Here is an 18,098-nt window from a genome sequence, read left to right as displayed (position 1 = left end):
TATTTCAGACATCATATCCATTCATTCCTATGTGACTGGAGGCCGTAGCCAAGTGTGCGTATTTTTAACAAACTATAGAAATGATCCCTGAAAGTATAGTCTTAAGTGTGTGTATTTTTAAACCTCTCTAGCCTATAGCGTTATACCAAGACTTCTGGTAAAATCAGCAGTTTGTATTTACCTTGTTTGGGCTATGTAATTGTCTGCTGAGGGAAATGGTGTACCAGTTGTCTCCGATCTTTTACTTTTGTGTTTTTAAGTTAATAGTTAAGATTTGCTTAGTTTGTGGTCCCAGTTCTGATTTTTCTCAACTGTCCTAGCAGATGTCCCATGCTTTTCCAACAGTTCAAATGCAGTCTGTTTCTCTCTTCCTTGAGACCCTCTTGCAGCCTCTGTCTCCAGCTCTTACCTGGACTGGCTGCTCCATAAACTTCACGCACATTTGTCATCCTGGGACACGTCTATCCAGATCTCTTTCTCTTTCTTGATTTATTTTCTCATTTTATTTTAAAAAATTTACAGTCTCATTTTCTAGGGTGCCCGGCTGGCTCAGTTGGTGGAGCATGTGACTCTTGGTCTTGGGGTTGTGGGTTTGTGTCCCACACTGGGTGTAGAGATTGCTTAAAAATAAAATCTAAAAAAATAAATCTCATTCTCTAATAGTTTCTTCAGGAAGGGCTCACGGGAGGTAAATTTGAGTTGTTACATGGCGTGTCCTCTTCTTGAATGATAGTTGGGATGGGAATAGAATTCTAGGTTGAAATAACTTTATAGTTTTTGCAGATATTTTCATATATTGTTTACACTCAGTTCCACTTTGATATTATGGTAGTTATTAGACACACAACTGCGTTGTCTAATGTGTTAGTAAAAAGCATATACGTTACTATATCAAAAATTTCAGTAAAAAAAAAGCTTATAACCATTTCCTGTATGTTTTGCTTTATGCACATAAAAACATTCTGAGAAGGGGTTCATAGGCTTCAGTTATAGTACAAAAATGTCAAAAACCTCTGTTCTAGCTTATTTTAAAAAGTTTATATGAACATATTCGTAAGTGAGATGTAAAAGTATTGGGTATATAAAAAGTTTACATAAACAATGTTAAATATGCTAGTAGTGTAGGACTTGCTTTTGAAGTCTTTCCATTTTTTTTTTTTTTAAGATTTTATTTTTAAGGAATCTCTGCATCTGCCGTGGATGGATCACAATCCCAAGATCAAGAGTCACATGTTTTACTTACTGAGCCAGCCAGGCGCCCCAAGTCTTTCCATATTGACATATAAATATCCAGTGTGTTTTCTAGAGTGTCTCATGGTATGAATTTACCCATTCCTGGAGTAATGAACATTGAAGTTTCAGTCTTTTTATTCTAAAAATGTGCAATGAATATTCTGAAGCTCTATTCTTAAGCATCCTAGAATTTCTTTAGAATATACCAGTACCCTTTTAAAACTTTTTAAATTCTATTTTTTTAAATGAATTATCACATGCACATGGGTAAAAAGCTAGGAGCCCTGGTAGGCTCTACACATCTTTGCTCTTCAGAAGCAACTCCTTAAATTTCTGTTAGTCTTTTTTTGGTTTTTAGTTTTATATTTTGAAGTGATATCTTTTACACTGTACTACTAATTTTTACCAAATTTAGAAAAATTACCAAAGATTTCCTTTTGTTACCTCTCTGTCATTCCTCTTCTGTGTCCCCATCATTGTGTTTTGTTTTAGTGTTCACCCCTTTTCTCTGTTACAGAAATTGATTTGAAATCCTCACAGCAAAATCCACAGGTGATTAAAGGTAGTGCTTTTAAGGAGAGCACCCTGAGAACAGGGTGTCTGGAAATGAATGAAAACTTCTGTAGCCAAATATGTGTACGGAATAATTATTGCTGAGAAATGAGAAAAGGGACTTAGAAAGACATCATTAATTTGAATGGGGATGGGAAAAGCAAGTTTTGTAGTTCACCAGGAGCCCATGAGAAGTGGGTTCTTTTAGGTTATTAAATATCAGGATATTTCATTATTTGTCTGACACAAAGCAATCTCTTCTGTGTCAGATACAAAATAATCTTCATATTCAAACACTTTATCAATGGAGATTGTTTATTATCTCTTGGTTCATGCAATTAATTTTATTTTTAATAAAGTTCACAGATGAGTTTGATGTGATGGAAAGCCCTGGCAAGTGGGGATACTGTAAAATAAAAAGAGTGGATCACCTGGGTGCTTCAGTAGGTTAAGCATCTGCCTTCAGCTTGTGTCATGATCCCAGGGTCCTGGAATGGAGCCCGCATCTGGCTCCCTGCTCAGCAGGGAGTCCGCTCTTCCCTCTCCCTCTGCCCCTCCCCCTGCTCATTCTCTCTCTCTCAAATAAATAAATAAAATCTTAAAAAAAAATAAAAATAGTACAGCAGGGTAGATCCTGAAACTGATTTCCTAACTTGACATTCCTTCTCTACAGATTTCCCAGCTGTGAATTGGGTTCTTCAGTTTGATTGTCCAGAGGATGCCAACACATATATTCACAGAGCAGGTAGAACTGCCAGGTAGGTGTGGTGACTCAGTTCTTTGCTATTGCATTTGGGAGATGTATGCTGTTGATAGAATGGTTAACTGGTTAGCATCTTTCCGGAGAGCATTTGGTAATAATTATTGAAGCCTTAGAGTTCCTCCTCATGCCTCACATTCCACATTGAAACACTGAGCTTAATAAAACAGATGGGTTAAGTTTCAGTAAAGATGTTCATCTTATTGACCTTTGTAATGGTTAAGAATTGGAAACAATCTGAATAATCCTAGTAGCATTATGAGTAATTATGGTTAGCCACAGATGGACTATTTCTTTGGATTTACCTTGTAGCGTTTACTTTCTCATCGGAACTGGATGAGTTATTTATAACATGGCTGTCAGTGAGACATTGATACTTGATGTTGGAAGAGACACCACCTGTTGGTCTACCTGGTCCAACAGTTACTTCCGATTTTTAAGTCACAACTTGAGCTGAATGGTTTCCCAGGGATGGCAGGATCTTTAGACCCAAGATATAAACCATCTTCCAAGCAATATGTGTCATTCTCCAGTAGGCTTGCTCTTCTGCTTGCTCTGTGTCCCTTCCAGTAAGTGGCCCCAAGTGTCCCCTATCCCTTGTTTACCTAGTAAATATCTTTAACGTGTAGTTATTTTAAATTTCTTTGAATCCATAGTTTCTGGATGGCTTTGTAGAAAAAAAAAATTTTTTTTTTTTTTTTGTCGTATTTGGTGAATTTTGTTGTATGTTTTGGCTGATGTGAAGGTTTTTCATGTCTTTCTGTAGCCTGAGAACAAGTAGAGCTCTCCTTTTGTTCATTTTTAATCTTCATAACATGTTTGATGCTTGATTCACATTTATCTTGTGGGCCATTAAACGTGGGCTATAATCAAAATGTACTCCAGCACATTTCTTTTGTCCAGCGTGAAGGGAGCGAATAGTACAATAGTGAAAAATAAAGCTATTTAAAAATAGGATTTATGTACTTCAGGGTCAAAAGTGTTTTTATTGCAATTAACAATATAATTTGAACAAGAAGTGGAGTTAGAAGTGGATTCTGTATATGGCGTCATTGTACCTTCAGACAGACTTGCCTGTAGACTGGTGACATTTTGGTTTCTCATGGAGTCTAAGGAAATCGGACCTGGGCAGAACAGAGGTCTTGTTTTCCATTTTATAGGAAGGTGGGTGGTGTGTCAGTGATCTTCGTCTGAGTACATGTTTGGGTTATCTTTCATAGTGAGAGACTCAGAAGTGGTAGGTAGTGGTTGGTGGAATGAATGTTCTCCACTGTTTCGTGCTCCTCAGTGAATGTGTAGCATGTATGAATTTATACATGTATCCGTGCACACATTTGCATTTTAGATAACGTGGGACATGGCCTCTCACGAGCATACTGCTCCAGGGGCACACAGGCTTGTTAGTTGTGCCATTTGGTGTTGATGTAGACAGGGCAAATGGATTCTTTATAGAACACTTTATTTATTTGATTTGATTTATTTGTCAGAGAGAGAGAGCACGAGAGCGCACAAGCAGGGGGAGGGGCAGAGGGAGAAGCAGGCTCCGTGCTGAGCAGGGAGCCTGATGCGGGGCTCGATCCCAGGACCTGGAGATTATGACCTGAGCCGAAGGTGGATGCTTAACTGACTGAGCCACTCTATAGAACACCAGTGATTCTTACTTTATGAAGATGATGGGACATCTCATTGCATCAGAAAACAGTTCACCAAAGAGGATTATTTCAGGGTTTTTGGTTCCCAGAGAGGTTGTTGAAAATCTTACATAGTCAAACATACCAGGGTGAACGTTAAATTGGTCCTAATGACTGGCGATGAAGAGTAGCTACAGAAACATCACGATTTTGTTTGAAGAGAAAATACTAATTTGAAAAACTATTGTAATTTCTAATGCCATTAGTTTTTAAAGTACAAGTGTGTTTGATCCCTGTAACCAATTAAAAATGTTTGAATCGACTCTTAGATGAGTAGCCAGTGGAAATGTTTAGGATATGCAGTGCTTATTTTTTCTTGGGCAGTTTAATAAAAAAATAGCGAAATTGCACTTTAAAAGTTGCCATTAATGGGCTTACAGATAATTAGAAAGTTTCGTGGGCCATGAGACTGGATAATTGAATCGAATAAGGCTAAATTAAAATTTGAAACTAATTAAAATCCTGTGTTTATGCTGTAATTAAAACTGGGTTGCCAGATAGTGTTTACTTGTGGAAGTAAGCTGTAATATATGAATATAGAGAAATGAATTCAGTGCTTTGTGGCAAAATAGCTAAGGTCTGAAGAATCTTTTTTTCCTTACTATGTTTTAGCTGAGTGAAAATAGTGATTCTGGTACTTGTCTTGAGGTACTTTGTTTTAATTAATTCACCAAAAATTCTCTTGATCCTTGGTTTTGAGAAAAGTTTTGTCTTTTTTCCTTAACCATCCACACCCCTTTTAACAAAATGATCTCATTTAGAGACAGGTGAGGCAAGGAATATGAATATAATTTTATCAAGCTGTATTCTGTGATGCATTGTACTTAAAAATGATAGTCTTTTTTAAAAATTAACATATAATGTAATATTTGTTTCAGGGGTACAGGTCTGTGATTTATCAGTCTTACACAATTCACAGCACTCACCATAGTACATACCCTCCCCAGTGTCCATCACCCGACCACCCCATCCCTCCCACCCCGCTCCACTCCAGCAACCCTCAGTTTGTTTCCTGAGATTAAGAGTCTCTTATGGTTTGTCTCCCTCCCTGGTTTCATCTTGTTTCATTTTTCCCTCCCTTCCCCTATGATCCTCTGTTTTGTTTCTCAAATTCCTCATATCAGTGAGATCATGATACTTATCTTTCTCTGATTAATTTATTTCGCTTAGCATAATACCCTCTAGTTCATCCACATCATAGCAAATGACAAACTTTCTTTTTTTGATGGCTGCATAATATTCCATTGTGTGTGTATGTGTGTGTGTGTATGTATATATACCACATCTTTATCCATTCATCTGTTGATGGACATCTAGGCTCTTTCCATAGTTTGGCTATTGTGGACATTGCTGCTATAAACATTGGGGTGCATGTGCCCCTTCAGATCACTACATTTATATCTTTGGGGTAAATACCCAGTAGTGCAGTTGCTGGATAGTATGGTAGCTCTATTTTCAACTTTTTGAGGAACCTCCATACTGCTTTCCAGAGTGGCTGCACCAGCTTGCATTCCCACCAACAGTGTAGGAGGGTTCCCCTTTCTCCGCATCCCCGCCAACATCTGTCGTAAAAACAGTCTTTAGTGCTTGCAGTTTTTGGTACTCATAAAACCAAGCTTTTCCATTTCTTAAGATAATGCCCATTTGAAAATAAAAAAATTGGGAATGGAAAGTAGGCATATATCAGATACTCCCCCCTTTTTAAAAAAGTTTTTAATTTTTTTAAAAGTAGGCTCCTCCCAGTGTGCAACACTTGAACTCACAACCCTGAGGTCAAGAGCCGAGCTGAGATCAAGTGTTGGATGCTTAACCGACTGAGCCACCCAGGCACCCCACTCACCCCACTCATTTTTTTTAAATGCTTTTATTTGGGCAGTAGAGGTCTGTGGACGTAAGATGTGAGTTATTATATAACTGTTCATATATAACCATTGGGAGTTTAAATATAAAAGGTGAGAGTCAGTGCCTGGCTGGCTCAGTTGGTAGAGCATGCCACTCTTGATCTCAGGTTCATCAGTTCAAGCCCCACGTTGGGCCTAGAGCTTACTTAAAAAAAAAAGATGAGTTTATGTATGTGCACCTGTTGTAAAATAATTCCGGTGGTATTCCAGCGAGCCTTACTTGCCTGAGCTCAGACTCTTGGGAGTGATGTGGCTAGCAGAATGTGGTTCCACTAGGGGGCAGCAGAGGCCAACTCTTTGTATTGCATACTCTCCGGCAGGAGTTTAGATCAGTAACAGTGAAGATGAAGGTGCAAAGTAGTTGAAATTTCTGCTGTGATAACTTTGAAGAGTTTATGGTTTGTGGAAAATACTGGTACTTTATGGGATAGATAATAAAGATAATTTTTTAAAAGTGTCCTTAATTTTTTTGTAAATTGAAGTAATAAAAATGGAAAAGACAATTTCCATGAGCCTTAATTTACTGAGGGTTACCCTGAATATCTTAGGTATGAGATGGGAGCAATCCCTGCTAGTGAAAATTCTTGCTTCTTTAATTCCTTTAGCTTAGATTGACGAAGATCCTGTCTTCAGCCTGCTTCTAGGTACATAATGGTTCTTTACATGGCCTTCTGCCTTGGCCTAGTTGCCATTTAGAATTTAAAGTTTTTTTAAAAGGGCAAAACCAGTTCTTTATTTTGCATCAAGAAGCATTGGGCTGGGATCTGGCCAGGATAGCTACCGAGGTGGATAAGTGGGCTGATATTTCTCAGGAGTCGGTTAGCTCCAGGCGCTTCCCCCTTGCTCTCCTGCTGTCTGTTCTCAACACAGCAGGCAGAATGATCCTTTTAAACACAAGTCAGATCATGTCCGCCCTCTGATGGCTGCTTCTTCACTCCGAATAAAAGCCAGTGACTCGATATTATTTAGCCTCCGCCCAACCTTAACTTTCTATTCCCCACTGTCCCTATGATCCACACTAGTTGAGCTCTTTCTCCTTCATGCCGGGCATGTTTTTCCCCCTTACGGCCCCTTTATGTTAATGTTTCTTTTGCTGGAATGGTTTTTCCTTGAGCACTGGCATGGCTGTCTTTCTTAACCTGAGCCAACCACTCCTCCTCACCACACTCTGTACTTTCTTTTTTCCATAGCACTTAATACCTTCAAATATACTAGAGCTTTTCCTTATTACATTGTTTCCCTTTCTCTTCACTAGAATGTAAGCTCCATAAAGGCAAGGAAATATGTCTACTGAATTGATATACCCCGAGTGCTTAGGACAGGGCTTGGTACAGAGTAGACAGTTGAGATAACACAATTACTTTCTCACATCAGACTCATGAATCAGAGCTTACCTAAAATTAATTAATCTACTGCAGTATAACAGATTAACCCACAGTGTAGTGGCTTAAAGGAAGAACCGTGTGTTGTCTCCCGGAATCCAGGTGCAGCTCATCTGGGTCCTTACAGGTCTGTAGTCAACGTGTCACACGGTACTTGAAGGCCCAACTGGGGGTGGATCCCGTGCCAAGCTCATTCACCTGCTTGCTGACAGGTCCCTTCGTGTGATTTTTCTTTTTGTGGGGCTTTTTATAACATAGTAGTTGGCCTCATCAGCGAGAGCACGTGAGAGAGTAAGGTGGGGTAAGGTGGGAGCAACAGTGTCTTTTGTGACCTAGACTGGGAACTCAAACTTTATCTTACCTGTCGTATCCTAGTGGTTACACAAATCAGCCTTATTCAGTGTGGGGTGGGTCACAAGGTGTGAATGCAAGAAGGCCCAGATCTTTGGGAGCCATTTTAGTAGCTGCCTACCATGCCTAATATCAAGCTTTGCTGTTAGGTTCAAGGATAAAGGAAGGTAATGAATGGTAAGGGATCTGTAGGCAGTAAGAGGTCTGGGACCTCCACCATAGCTCCACAGGGCCATTCTCGACACCTCAGGGTAGGCTCTGGCCCAGGTTGACCTCACAGTCACTAATCTGTATGTGCTGTTTATCACTTCCACAGATGGGCCATTGGTGTCCCCAGTTACACGCTGCCTACAGAGACCTATCCCTTGCATCCACAGCTTTAAACATACCTGGTACATCCTTTTCTTAGCATCTCATCAGTGAGGGCTCACATGCTAGCGCATGCCATGTTTGTTCCAGGAGGCCTGTCATTAGTATATTTATGAGGAGATTTGACTGCGTTACTTTTTCATTTTCAGCCAGAGGAGTGTCTTCCCTAAGGGAATGAGCAGGTTGTGGCTTAGCCATTCACTTTCTAACACTCAAATATCTGTTGAGTGAACAAATGCAAGAACTCATTTAGTCTTTATATCAGTCTTGTGGGAGAGGCCGTTTTGTCAAACGATTTCTCGGGGATGGTGAGGTAAAACATGTCTTAAGATCCCTCGGGAAATACCAGGGCTGGGATTTGTACTCGGGTCGTTCTGACTCTACAACTCCTGTTCTTGGTAGTGTGCCCCAAACCAGATGTTTTCATTTAGTGAAATCTAGTGGCTGCTACTCCCAGGTGGGGCTTCCAGAAGGCGTGGAGGCCAGATGCTGGGAGAAGGAAGGTAGGTATCTTTATTTAAATTTGTTGCCATTCATGGTCATGAAGATAACTAAAAATAGGTGCATTTCCTTCTTTAGTTGGATTATGAGAGACAGATACCCCATAGTTGATCAACACTATCCTTAAAAGTCAAGAAATTTAGGTTCGGATCTGGCTCTGTCACCCGATGGCTTTGGACCCTTTGACCAGTTCTTAATCTCTTTAAGCCTCAATTTCTTCTATATAATGGGGTTAATCATCTCTTTCAGTAGTTTCCAGAAAGTGTAATTTCAGGTAGTATAATTTTTAGACACTACTTTTATGTGTGTTTTCTTCTTGTTTTTAATGTATTAAAACTTACTTAGTCTTTTTTTAAATTCTGGGGACAGAGTTGATAGACTGTAATGATTTCTACCCTTTCTCTGTGAACTCCCTAAATCCTCATTCTTCATCAGTTTGTTAGAAGCTTTCCACGCAACAAACGTTAGCCAGCTTGATTTCTTTCCAGTTACCGTGAACTTTGTTTGTCAAACTGTTGAGCCTCTTGTGGTGTACCTCCTTGTATTTCCAAGATCTTATGCTACACGTGACTTTATTTTTCCCAGAATATTTCCCAGTCTGTCCTTTTCTCTTCAATCTAGTGTAGAGTCTTTAGATATTCTGTGAGTCAGAGATCCCCCTTTTCCCAGAATAAGCTGTCCTTTGTGCCACGTTGTGCAGGAGGAACAGAGCAGTTGGAGTCTGAGTCCTGTGGCCGTCTGTGTGCATCTGCAGGGCTGACTGCACTGTTGTCCTCAGTGACAGGCGCTCGTGGGGCTGGTTGCCACAGGTAAGGCGAAGGCGTAGGGAGGAGAGAAGGAGATGCAGGGAGGGGGACAGAAAGAAGGATTTGGGATAGCAGAGTGTGCCCAAGAGTTGTCTCTGTTTCTCCACCTCCTGGTGCCTCCTCATATCGTGAACAACGACTCGTATGTTAAGAATCACAGGTATAGAACTTTAGATTCTGAAGGGACCTGGATTGTCTCCTTCAAACTATTAATTTATAAATAAGAATGCAATGTATGGTGATAAAGTGACTTCTTATCCACGGTTGTAAAGCTAATGAATAGTACAGCTGGGGCTTGGGTTCGGTTCTTTTGACTCTAAATCCAGTCTGCTTATACAACCTCTGGTGGTTTGTTTGCATCTGTTAACAAATATTTAGTGAGGAGCTTTTAGGTACAAATGTATGGTAAGTAGGAAACGTGCATTCATATATGTCCTCAAATTTACTGGCTGAGATAAGGAAGTACCCTAATATTGGTAGTACTAAGATGTGTTCAGTGAAGTGAGAATGACACAAAAGATGTTGATTTTATTTTATTTTTTTAAAAGATTTTATTTATTTATTTGACAGAGAGACACAGAGAGGGAGAAGCAGGCTTCCCTTGGAGCAGGGAGCCCAATGTGGGGCTCGATCCCAGGACCCCAGGGTCATGACCTGAGCCGAAGGCAGTCGCTTAACCGACTGAGCCACCCAGGCGCCCAAAAGATGTTGATTTTAAAGCATATACATTTTGGGGCGCCTGGGTGGCTCAGTCGGTTAAGCGACTGCCTTCGGCTCAGGTGATGGTTCCAGGGTCCTGGGATTGAGCCCCGCATCGGGCTCCCTGCTTGGTGGGAAGCCTGCTTCTCCCTCTCCCACTCCCCCTGCTTGTGTTCCCTGTCTCACTGTTTCTCTCTCTTTCTCTGTCAATTAAATAAATAAATAAAATCTTAAAAAAAAAGCATATACATTTTTTGTTTTCTACTTCATAATAACTTGTGTTTTGTTATAAAAATAGTGTTTATTCACTATATAGATTCTAGATGTTGGCAGAACATACCACCTACATCTCACTACCTAGAAAAATTTTCATATATGTTTGCATACGTATTTTTAAAATTACAAGAAGGGAATTATTCTAGCAGATTCTCTTCCAGCCTGATCTGTAACTTGGAGAACCAGGCTGGGAGAACTGAGAATAGCCAGGGGGTGGTAAACACTGCCAGATCTTGCTACAGCAGTAGTTGGAAGTCTGAATGGACAAAGTTTAAGGGAGACTTAAAGTCTCAGCTAGAGTGGAGTTGGTGTGTTGGGGAATAGGCATTGGAGTGTTGAGGACTAGTGGTTATTGGGTAGAAGGCAAATTATTGTCAGAACGGCAGGGCTTTTTCTCCTTCCTCTGGCCAGAGTTTGTTTTGAGGTTATTTCAGTGGAAGAATTACCACTGGGACCCAGAAGTCAGTGGTCTGGATCTCCCAAGTTTAGCTAGGAAATGTTAGTGAGCTGTAGGATGTGAAGGTAAGCTTCTTGGTGTCAGACAATCATGATCAACCTATTAAGGATCCTTTTTTTCTGGAGGGAGTCCTGGTAGAGCTGAAAAAGGTAATGAACTGGAAGTTTAAAGCCTCTGATATATAATGATTAGCCAGTGGTTTTTGCTTTTTTTCTGGATTTTTTTTTTTTAATAGTTTCCTGGTCTTTTCCAGAAATTTATTTGCCTCTTCTACCAGTTGCTTGCATATAAAAGACTGGTAAATTAATGTAAAATGAAGTTCCTCCTAAATTCTAACGGGATACATAAATGTAACATGGTATTACTACTGATGGTGAAAATGAGATTTTTTTGTTGTGTTTCAGATTCAGGGCTTCTTATTTGGTGCCTAGAATGTTTCTTACAATAACCTGTCTAATATGGAGTTCCAGAATGTAGATCATGTGAAGAACATTTATTTCTCTTTATACTTACACCAAGCCTCAGTCCTTGGATATTGCTTTTGAAATATAAAAAGCTAGCTCGTGGGTAAATAGACTATCCTTGTAAGCATTTGAAAAAAGAAAAGAAAAGAAGAGAAATGTGCTTCTGGCTTCTTTTTAGATACGTTTTTATTTCTGAAATGAAAGCTTACCAGAAATTTTTGGGTATTGGTGTGGGGGAGATATTTGTGCTTTATGTTGTTACAGGGAAAAGATGTGTGTGATGTTGAATAGTTAAAGTGGCCAGTGATGATCTTTTTGATAGATGCTTGCCTTGTGGGATTTGACTTGGGACATTTTTTCCATTTTCCTTTGGGAATTTTGTTCTTTTAAATTTCAGTGTTGCATTCTGTCTTAACCTTGTGCAGATCTATCTGTCATTTAGCTTGTTATGGTTGTAAAAGTTTGGATATGGCCCTTGTGTGACTTGACTCCTGATCTATTATTCCAGGTTATCCCTGGGTGGATGAATGGGTAGACAAGATAGATGTAATGATTAGGCTTATTATTCCTGCTTCTTAGTCTGAAGATCCGAGGGCTTCGGCGGATGCTGTTTTGATACCTTCGAGATTTCTATTTACCTCTGTACTGGCTTTGGAGGTTGAGAGGCTCTCAGATCCCTTGTCTGCTCTGGATGTCACCTCACTACTTCATATACTGGTGATTTCTGCCTTCACAGATGATTTAGTCCAACACTGCTTAGGGGAAATGCTTTGAATTCATATTTCTTCATAGTAAATGATGATGAAACATTTTGAATTATAATAGTGGGTGTTGAAATACAATGAGGAAGTATTTGGTATTAGTTTCTCATTTATGAAACAGTAAAAGGAGTAAATGTATGTTCAGCTTTACTCCTTTCTCTCCCTGTGTAATGCACATGCATTTAGAAACCCTAGAAAAGCTAATCACGAAGAAGGTGCAACTTCTACTGGACTTGCTCAAAGGCTGCCTTTTCTCCCTGGAAAACTTGACTCTCCCCTAATGTTTGACTAATTCCTAATTTTTTAGGTCTTTGCTCGTAGATGTCATTTGCTTAGGGCAGTTTTCTTGACTCCTGGACAACATTCAGTAGCGCTCTCTTGTGTCTTTACAGCTTCCTGGATGCCTACCGTCACACCCATGCCACTTCATTGTTAGTTCCTGGTTTTACTGTCTGTCCCTAGTAGTCTGTGAGCTCTGTGACAGCCAGAACTATGTCAGTTTTAGTGCCTGGCATTTAGTGGCCCCTTAAAATTTTGTTAAATTTATGAATTAAAGAGAACTTTTAGCACTTTCGATAGGTTTTATTTCATACTTTTCTCTGTGTGTACGCATGTGTACATACAGATATTTCTGTAAAGATATTACACTGGAATTTCACCTTGTGTGTAGGAGTGCAGTTGTGAAATCAGCACGAGGTGAAAGTTGCTCTTCTGTCTTTCTGGTACCTACAGTAAGTCAACACAGTCAGTTTTCCCCTCCAGTGTTCAGTGATAAAATTGTACTTGCGTACAGTGGTATTCTAGCTCTCTAGACACAGGCGTCCAGAGTCCTCCAAAACCAGGCTCTGATGTCCCTTTCTGGCAATCTTTTTTGCTGTTCATTTAGTTACACTGGCTTCCGTTGCATTTCTCCTATCTTTAGTGAATCTACATTTGCCTTGTATTTTCTGATTTCTACTCCTTTGTTCATGCTATTCTACCCCTTTGGAAGACCTTAGCGTTTCCCTTTTTGTATTGACTTTCAAAGTCCTCCTCAGATTCCATCTGCTCTGACAGGTTTGTGTTTCTCTGGCTGATCCTGAGTGGTCTCTTTCCACTTCTGAGTTTGTGGCATTTATTGCCCCTGGTAGTCCTTTTACGTTTAGTGGTGTACCATCTCGGGGGACGTTTTGTGGGATTTCTTGCTTTTGTGTGTGTTTGTGTTTTCTAGTCGGCTAGATTGTTAGATCACTGAAGACAGGGCTATTTTTCTATTTCTTTGTGGTGTTCGCAGTTTAGGCCTGGCACCTTTCTCACTAAATAATTTATTTATATTTAAAAATTTGCATGAACCCTGAACAGAGTGTTTGATGAGAATACTTCTTGTTTTGTTTCTTTTAAAAAAAATTCCACAAACCCCCAATTCCATTTTGTCTTCCTGCTTGCACACAATGGCTGACACTGAGTTATCAGGGAAATCTGTATGCAGGTGGCACAAAAAGCTCTAACTGTGGGTGCATTGTGGCCCACTTAAATAGAAATTCTGGTGGTATAGCATGAAATAAGAATTTTACTAGGTAAAGGAAGAGAAGCACGTGAATTGGAGGTTGGTTTTTCATTTGAGCAGAGATCCATTTCTTAAAACTGACGCCATTAAACAAGGTTACTCCCAAGGTATAAAATCCCCAGAAAGATGATTTGATTTCCTTAATGTACTGGGTACCATGTTTCTTAAATTACTAATTATATTACAATTCTCTTGTGGCTTGAATGGGAAATTGTCTTTTTTCTATAGGTAGAGAGCTATTTAAGAAATTCTTTTTAGGGGCTCCTGAGTGGCTTAGTCCTTTAAGCTTCTGCCTCTTGATTCCGGCTCAGGTCATGATCTCAGGGTCGTGAGATCGAGCCCCGTGTCAGGCTCTGTGCTGGGCATGGAGCCTGCTTAAGATTCTCTCTCTCCATTTCCCTCTGCCCCTCTGTCCTTAAAGAAAAAAAAAAAAAGAAAAGAAAAATTCTTTTTAGTTGATTTGTTTCTTAGGATCTGGCTCTCCTGTGGTACAGCTTAAAAGTCACTCAGAATTATAATTAGTGGTAAAATTTTGGAAAAGATGCACAGAGCCCTAGTTTTCTCTTGTCACAGAAGTTAAAAAAAATGGTATTCCTAATATTTACTAATTAGGTGAAGTTGCTTCTGTGTTACCTATTCATCAAACTATTAAAATATAAAATGCAGATTGCACTGATGTGGAAGAGATTTTTTGTTTATTTGTTTAGGTACAAAGAGGATGGTGAAGCCTTATTAATTTTGCTTCCCTCAGAAGAAAAAGGGATGGTGCAGCAGCTTCTCCAGAAGAAAGTGCCTGTGAAGGATATCAAGTAAGAACTGCTGGGTGTCTTGATGTGATTGTTAGGAGAACAGAGGCACAGAACTATTACGCTGAATTATGTACACTTAATTCCCTTCTCCCTCTTGTCTTCTGCTGTCTGATTTGTGACTTTTTTGTTTGTTTTTTTTTTTTTAAACAAGTTTTCAAAGACTTCATGGAGAAAATAAGATGAAACAGAGAACTAGTTACCTTCAACAGGCGTTGGGAGTTGAGAGGATTATACCTCTTGGATGAGATTTGTAGGGTTATGTGTCCATTTTGGAGGATTGTTCTGTCTGTTGAAGATATTTAGATTGTCAGCAGAATTGGTCAGGATCAGAGTTTCACCTGCACTGGGGTCCTTGAAACACCATGGCTTTACTTGGAAGGAAATAACTTGGAGGGTGTTTAGGTGGAGGGGGAGGTGGAGGGGTTGGATAAGGGTTCGATGAGTTGTTAATTGTTGAAGCCCACTGAGGGTTTTCTACCTTTTGTGTCTTTGATTTTATATGTGATTTTATAATTAAAAGAAAGTAAAGAACACCTTATCCATCCCCAATTACCACCACCTTGGCTTTGTAGAAGCAAAGTAGTTCAGTCTAAACTCAGGGAAACAAGTGGGATTTCTTTTGTGAGACATAGACTCCAAAAAGAATTTCATTCTTTCCTATAGCCTCCCTTGGAGGAGTTAAGTAATGATTCTGTTATTGTGCCTAATCTCCAAGTAAGGAAAACATTATTTATGTCTTTTGGTTACTTATTTATTATTTGAAACTAGTTTTATAATATTTGACTGAAAATGGAAGAACTTACAAAAATGACATTAGATTTCATATATTTTATTTCATGGCAGTAGATCTCCCATGAGGGGCTATTTTCCAACTTCATGGATATAAGAAGTAACCAATGATAATTGGATGTTAACCTTAGTATTTTTCACTCAGGATGGGGTGTTGAGAAAAGATTTCTGATCTTGATTTTCCCCCCCTGCATTATGTATAATATGTGAGAATCAAATTTATGTCTGGTGTAATTTCAGTCTACTCTGGCTCCTCAATGAGAAATAATGTTATAGATTTAAAAATATTGAGGGGCGCCTGGGTGGCTCAGTCCTTAGGCATCTGCTTTCGGCTCAGGTCATTATCCCAGGGTCCTGAGATCAAGCCCCACATTGGGCTCCCTGCTCGGCGGGAAACCTGCTTCTCCCTCTCCCACTCCCCCTGCTTGTGTTCCCTCTCTCGCTGTGTCTCTCTCTGTCAAATAAATAAATAAAATCTTAAAAAAAAAATATTGAGAAAAATAGGAAAATGCTATATGCTATCTTCAGTTTCTAAAATTGAGATGTCCTAGTTTAACCTTTTTTTTTGTTACAAAGAATCAACCCAGAAAAACTTATCGACATCCAGAAAAAATTGGAATCATTTTTAGCACAAGATCAAGATTTAAAAGAAAGAGCTCAAAGGGTAAGTCATTGGTAAATTGGATACCTTAGTTGGAATGGACCATATAATAAAGTTAAAATTCGTTTTCTATTACTTCTGGGTTTCATGGTTATGCTTCAGATATTCAAGTAGTACAATTCGCAGATAACTTTATCATATTCTTTAACTTTTAAAAAGATTATGTATTTCTTAGAGTAACCCGGGAAACTGTCAGTCAGCTCTGTGCTTCTTTAGCAAACTTACTGTAATTTCTTAATATTAGGTTAAATTTCTAGAAAGCGTAGCACTTTTACTAAATTGTCTTTAGGAATGAAATTTTTGTCTATAAATATGACTTAATGTTCCCAAATTACTCTTTTGACTTAAAAATCCTTTTGATTAGCAAATACAAAGAATTCTCACTTTCAGTTAAACTTACTTGTTAGTTCTTAGAGCGCCCAGCAATAGATGCTTTAGGAAAGGAAGAAGGGAAATAGTTTTGGGTTGTGCTTACAGCTACCCAGTTTTTAAATGGACAAATATTTGAGTCCCAGTTATAAAGCTCTTTTCACCATGCTTTTACTTTCATTCAGGTTATGAGATCTACATAGGATCTCTATCTCTGCATCTCCCATAACATATCAGCAGTGAGTTAAGAGAGTTAGGATTCAGAAGTTGGATTCTATTTCAGCAGATAGATGAAGTGAGGGGAAGGAAGTAAGAGGAGATGTGGAAAGAGCATCCTAAGTAGATAAGGAGTCTGAGCAGAAAAATGGTCAGTAGTAAGGCTTTTATGTTATGGTTTGGAAACTGGATATTCTCGGGAAGGAAGTTTTATTTAAAAGCAGATCTTACATTTCTTTTTAAAAATTAACTTATGTTGTATTTTATCAAGTTAGCCTCACTGTGCTTAAAATAACATGAGTGATGAAAGCTAAAATTTGAATGCTTACTTGGTGTTAAGCACTTAGTCATGACATGACTCTGGTACATGGCGGTTTGATATGCTCTTAACTTCATCTTCCCAACAACCCGTGAGAGAGGTGGTAGCGATGATTTTATACAGGAGTAAATAATAGATTGAGAAAATTAAAAATTGTCCAGGGTCACATAAGGTTTTAAGTAGCAGGCCTGAGACTGAAATCCATGTGTGACTTTCTTCAGAACTTCCATGATACATCAGAAAATCAAATATGGAACTGTGCAAAGTTGAATTTCTAGCAGCTCACTTCACCTGAAACCTAATGAAAAGGGCCTTTAAAGGAAAAAAAATTTTTTCTTAATTTTTGAACATGCAAACATTTGTGTGCGTATTTTGTCCAGTAGACGTACTTTAAGCTAGGAGTTAACTCTTTCTTTTAACAGCTTTGGAAATAGTATGCACATTTAAAAATATTATACATGAATTCTGAAATATTGTGACTTACTGCATACCTAAGAGGTCATTCAATTATGAATCAGGAGATAAGGAACATTGGAAGGATGTTTCACTGGTTTGTGCATACAACAAATGAGCCTTCCAGAACAAAGATTATAGAATGCACATTGAAATAAATGATGTGATTTATTGGGTGTTACGCATGGTTTAGCAGAATGGCTAACTGCGGTGCCAGCAGCAGCAAGCTATCTAGCTTAATAGAAGTGATTTTCTAGCTTTTGATTATAATCTGGATAGAACAAAAATGATAGGCAACAGGGGTGATTTTTTTGTGTGTGTGTGTGTGAACAACTGTAGGGGAAAAAATTATCCTTGAACTGGAGCCATTCATTGTTTTTCATGCGTATGGAGGCAGGGAAAATGGTTTGAAGAAAGGGTTAGTATAAAGTTAGAGCAAATGTGAAGTTCAGGAGATACAGAAATGGGAATTATATATACTTTATAAAAATTATTTTTAAAATAATGCTTGCTTAGATGTGTTTCATCATCTTTGTTGCTTGACTATGTTAAGACTGACAAAGGATCAGGATCATGTTTACTTTTTGGTTTATATAGTTCTTGGTATAAAGATACCTTTTTTCTTTTTAAACACCGAAGAAAAATAGCACAAGATGATGATGACAAATTAATTGACATGATAATATAAAAGGGAAGGCTTTAGAAATAAACTTTTTTCTGTCATGATTTTATT

General features: G+C 38.8%; 1 protein-coding gene across 2 annotated transcripts in view; it reads left to right on the top strand.

The window, feature by feature from the left end:
* DDX10 (DEAD-box helicase 10) overlaps positions 1 to 18,098 on the top strand; it is a 288,714-nt gene that overhangs the window by 28,076 nt on the left and 242,540 nt on the right. For both annotated transcript variants that reach the window (XM_081799536.1, XM_081799535.1), the window contains exons 9-11: positions 2,459 to 2,543; positions 14,457 to 14,558; positions 15,924 to 16,011. In XM_081799536.1, coding sequence (XP_081655662.1) covers positions 2,459 to 2,543; positions 14,457 to 14,558; positions 15,924 to 16,011 — 275 coding nt within the window. The remainder of the gene's footprint in view (positions 1 to 2,458; positions 2,544 to 14,456; positions 14,559 to 15,923; positions 16,012 to 18,098) is intronic.

The sequence above is a fragment of the Leptonychotes weddellii genome, chromosome 11, assembly GCF_054177405.1.
Source record: "Leptonychotes weddellii isolate Sample4059 chromosome 11, ASM5417740v2, whole genome shotgun sequence".
Taxonomy (NCBI): domain Eukaryota; kingdom Metazoa; phylum Chordata; class Mammalia; order Carnivora; family Phocidae; genus Leptonychotes; species Leptonychotes weddellii.
The sequence above is the reverse complement of the archived record's forward strand: the minus strand, read 5'-3'. Positions and strand labels throughout refer to the sequence as shown.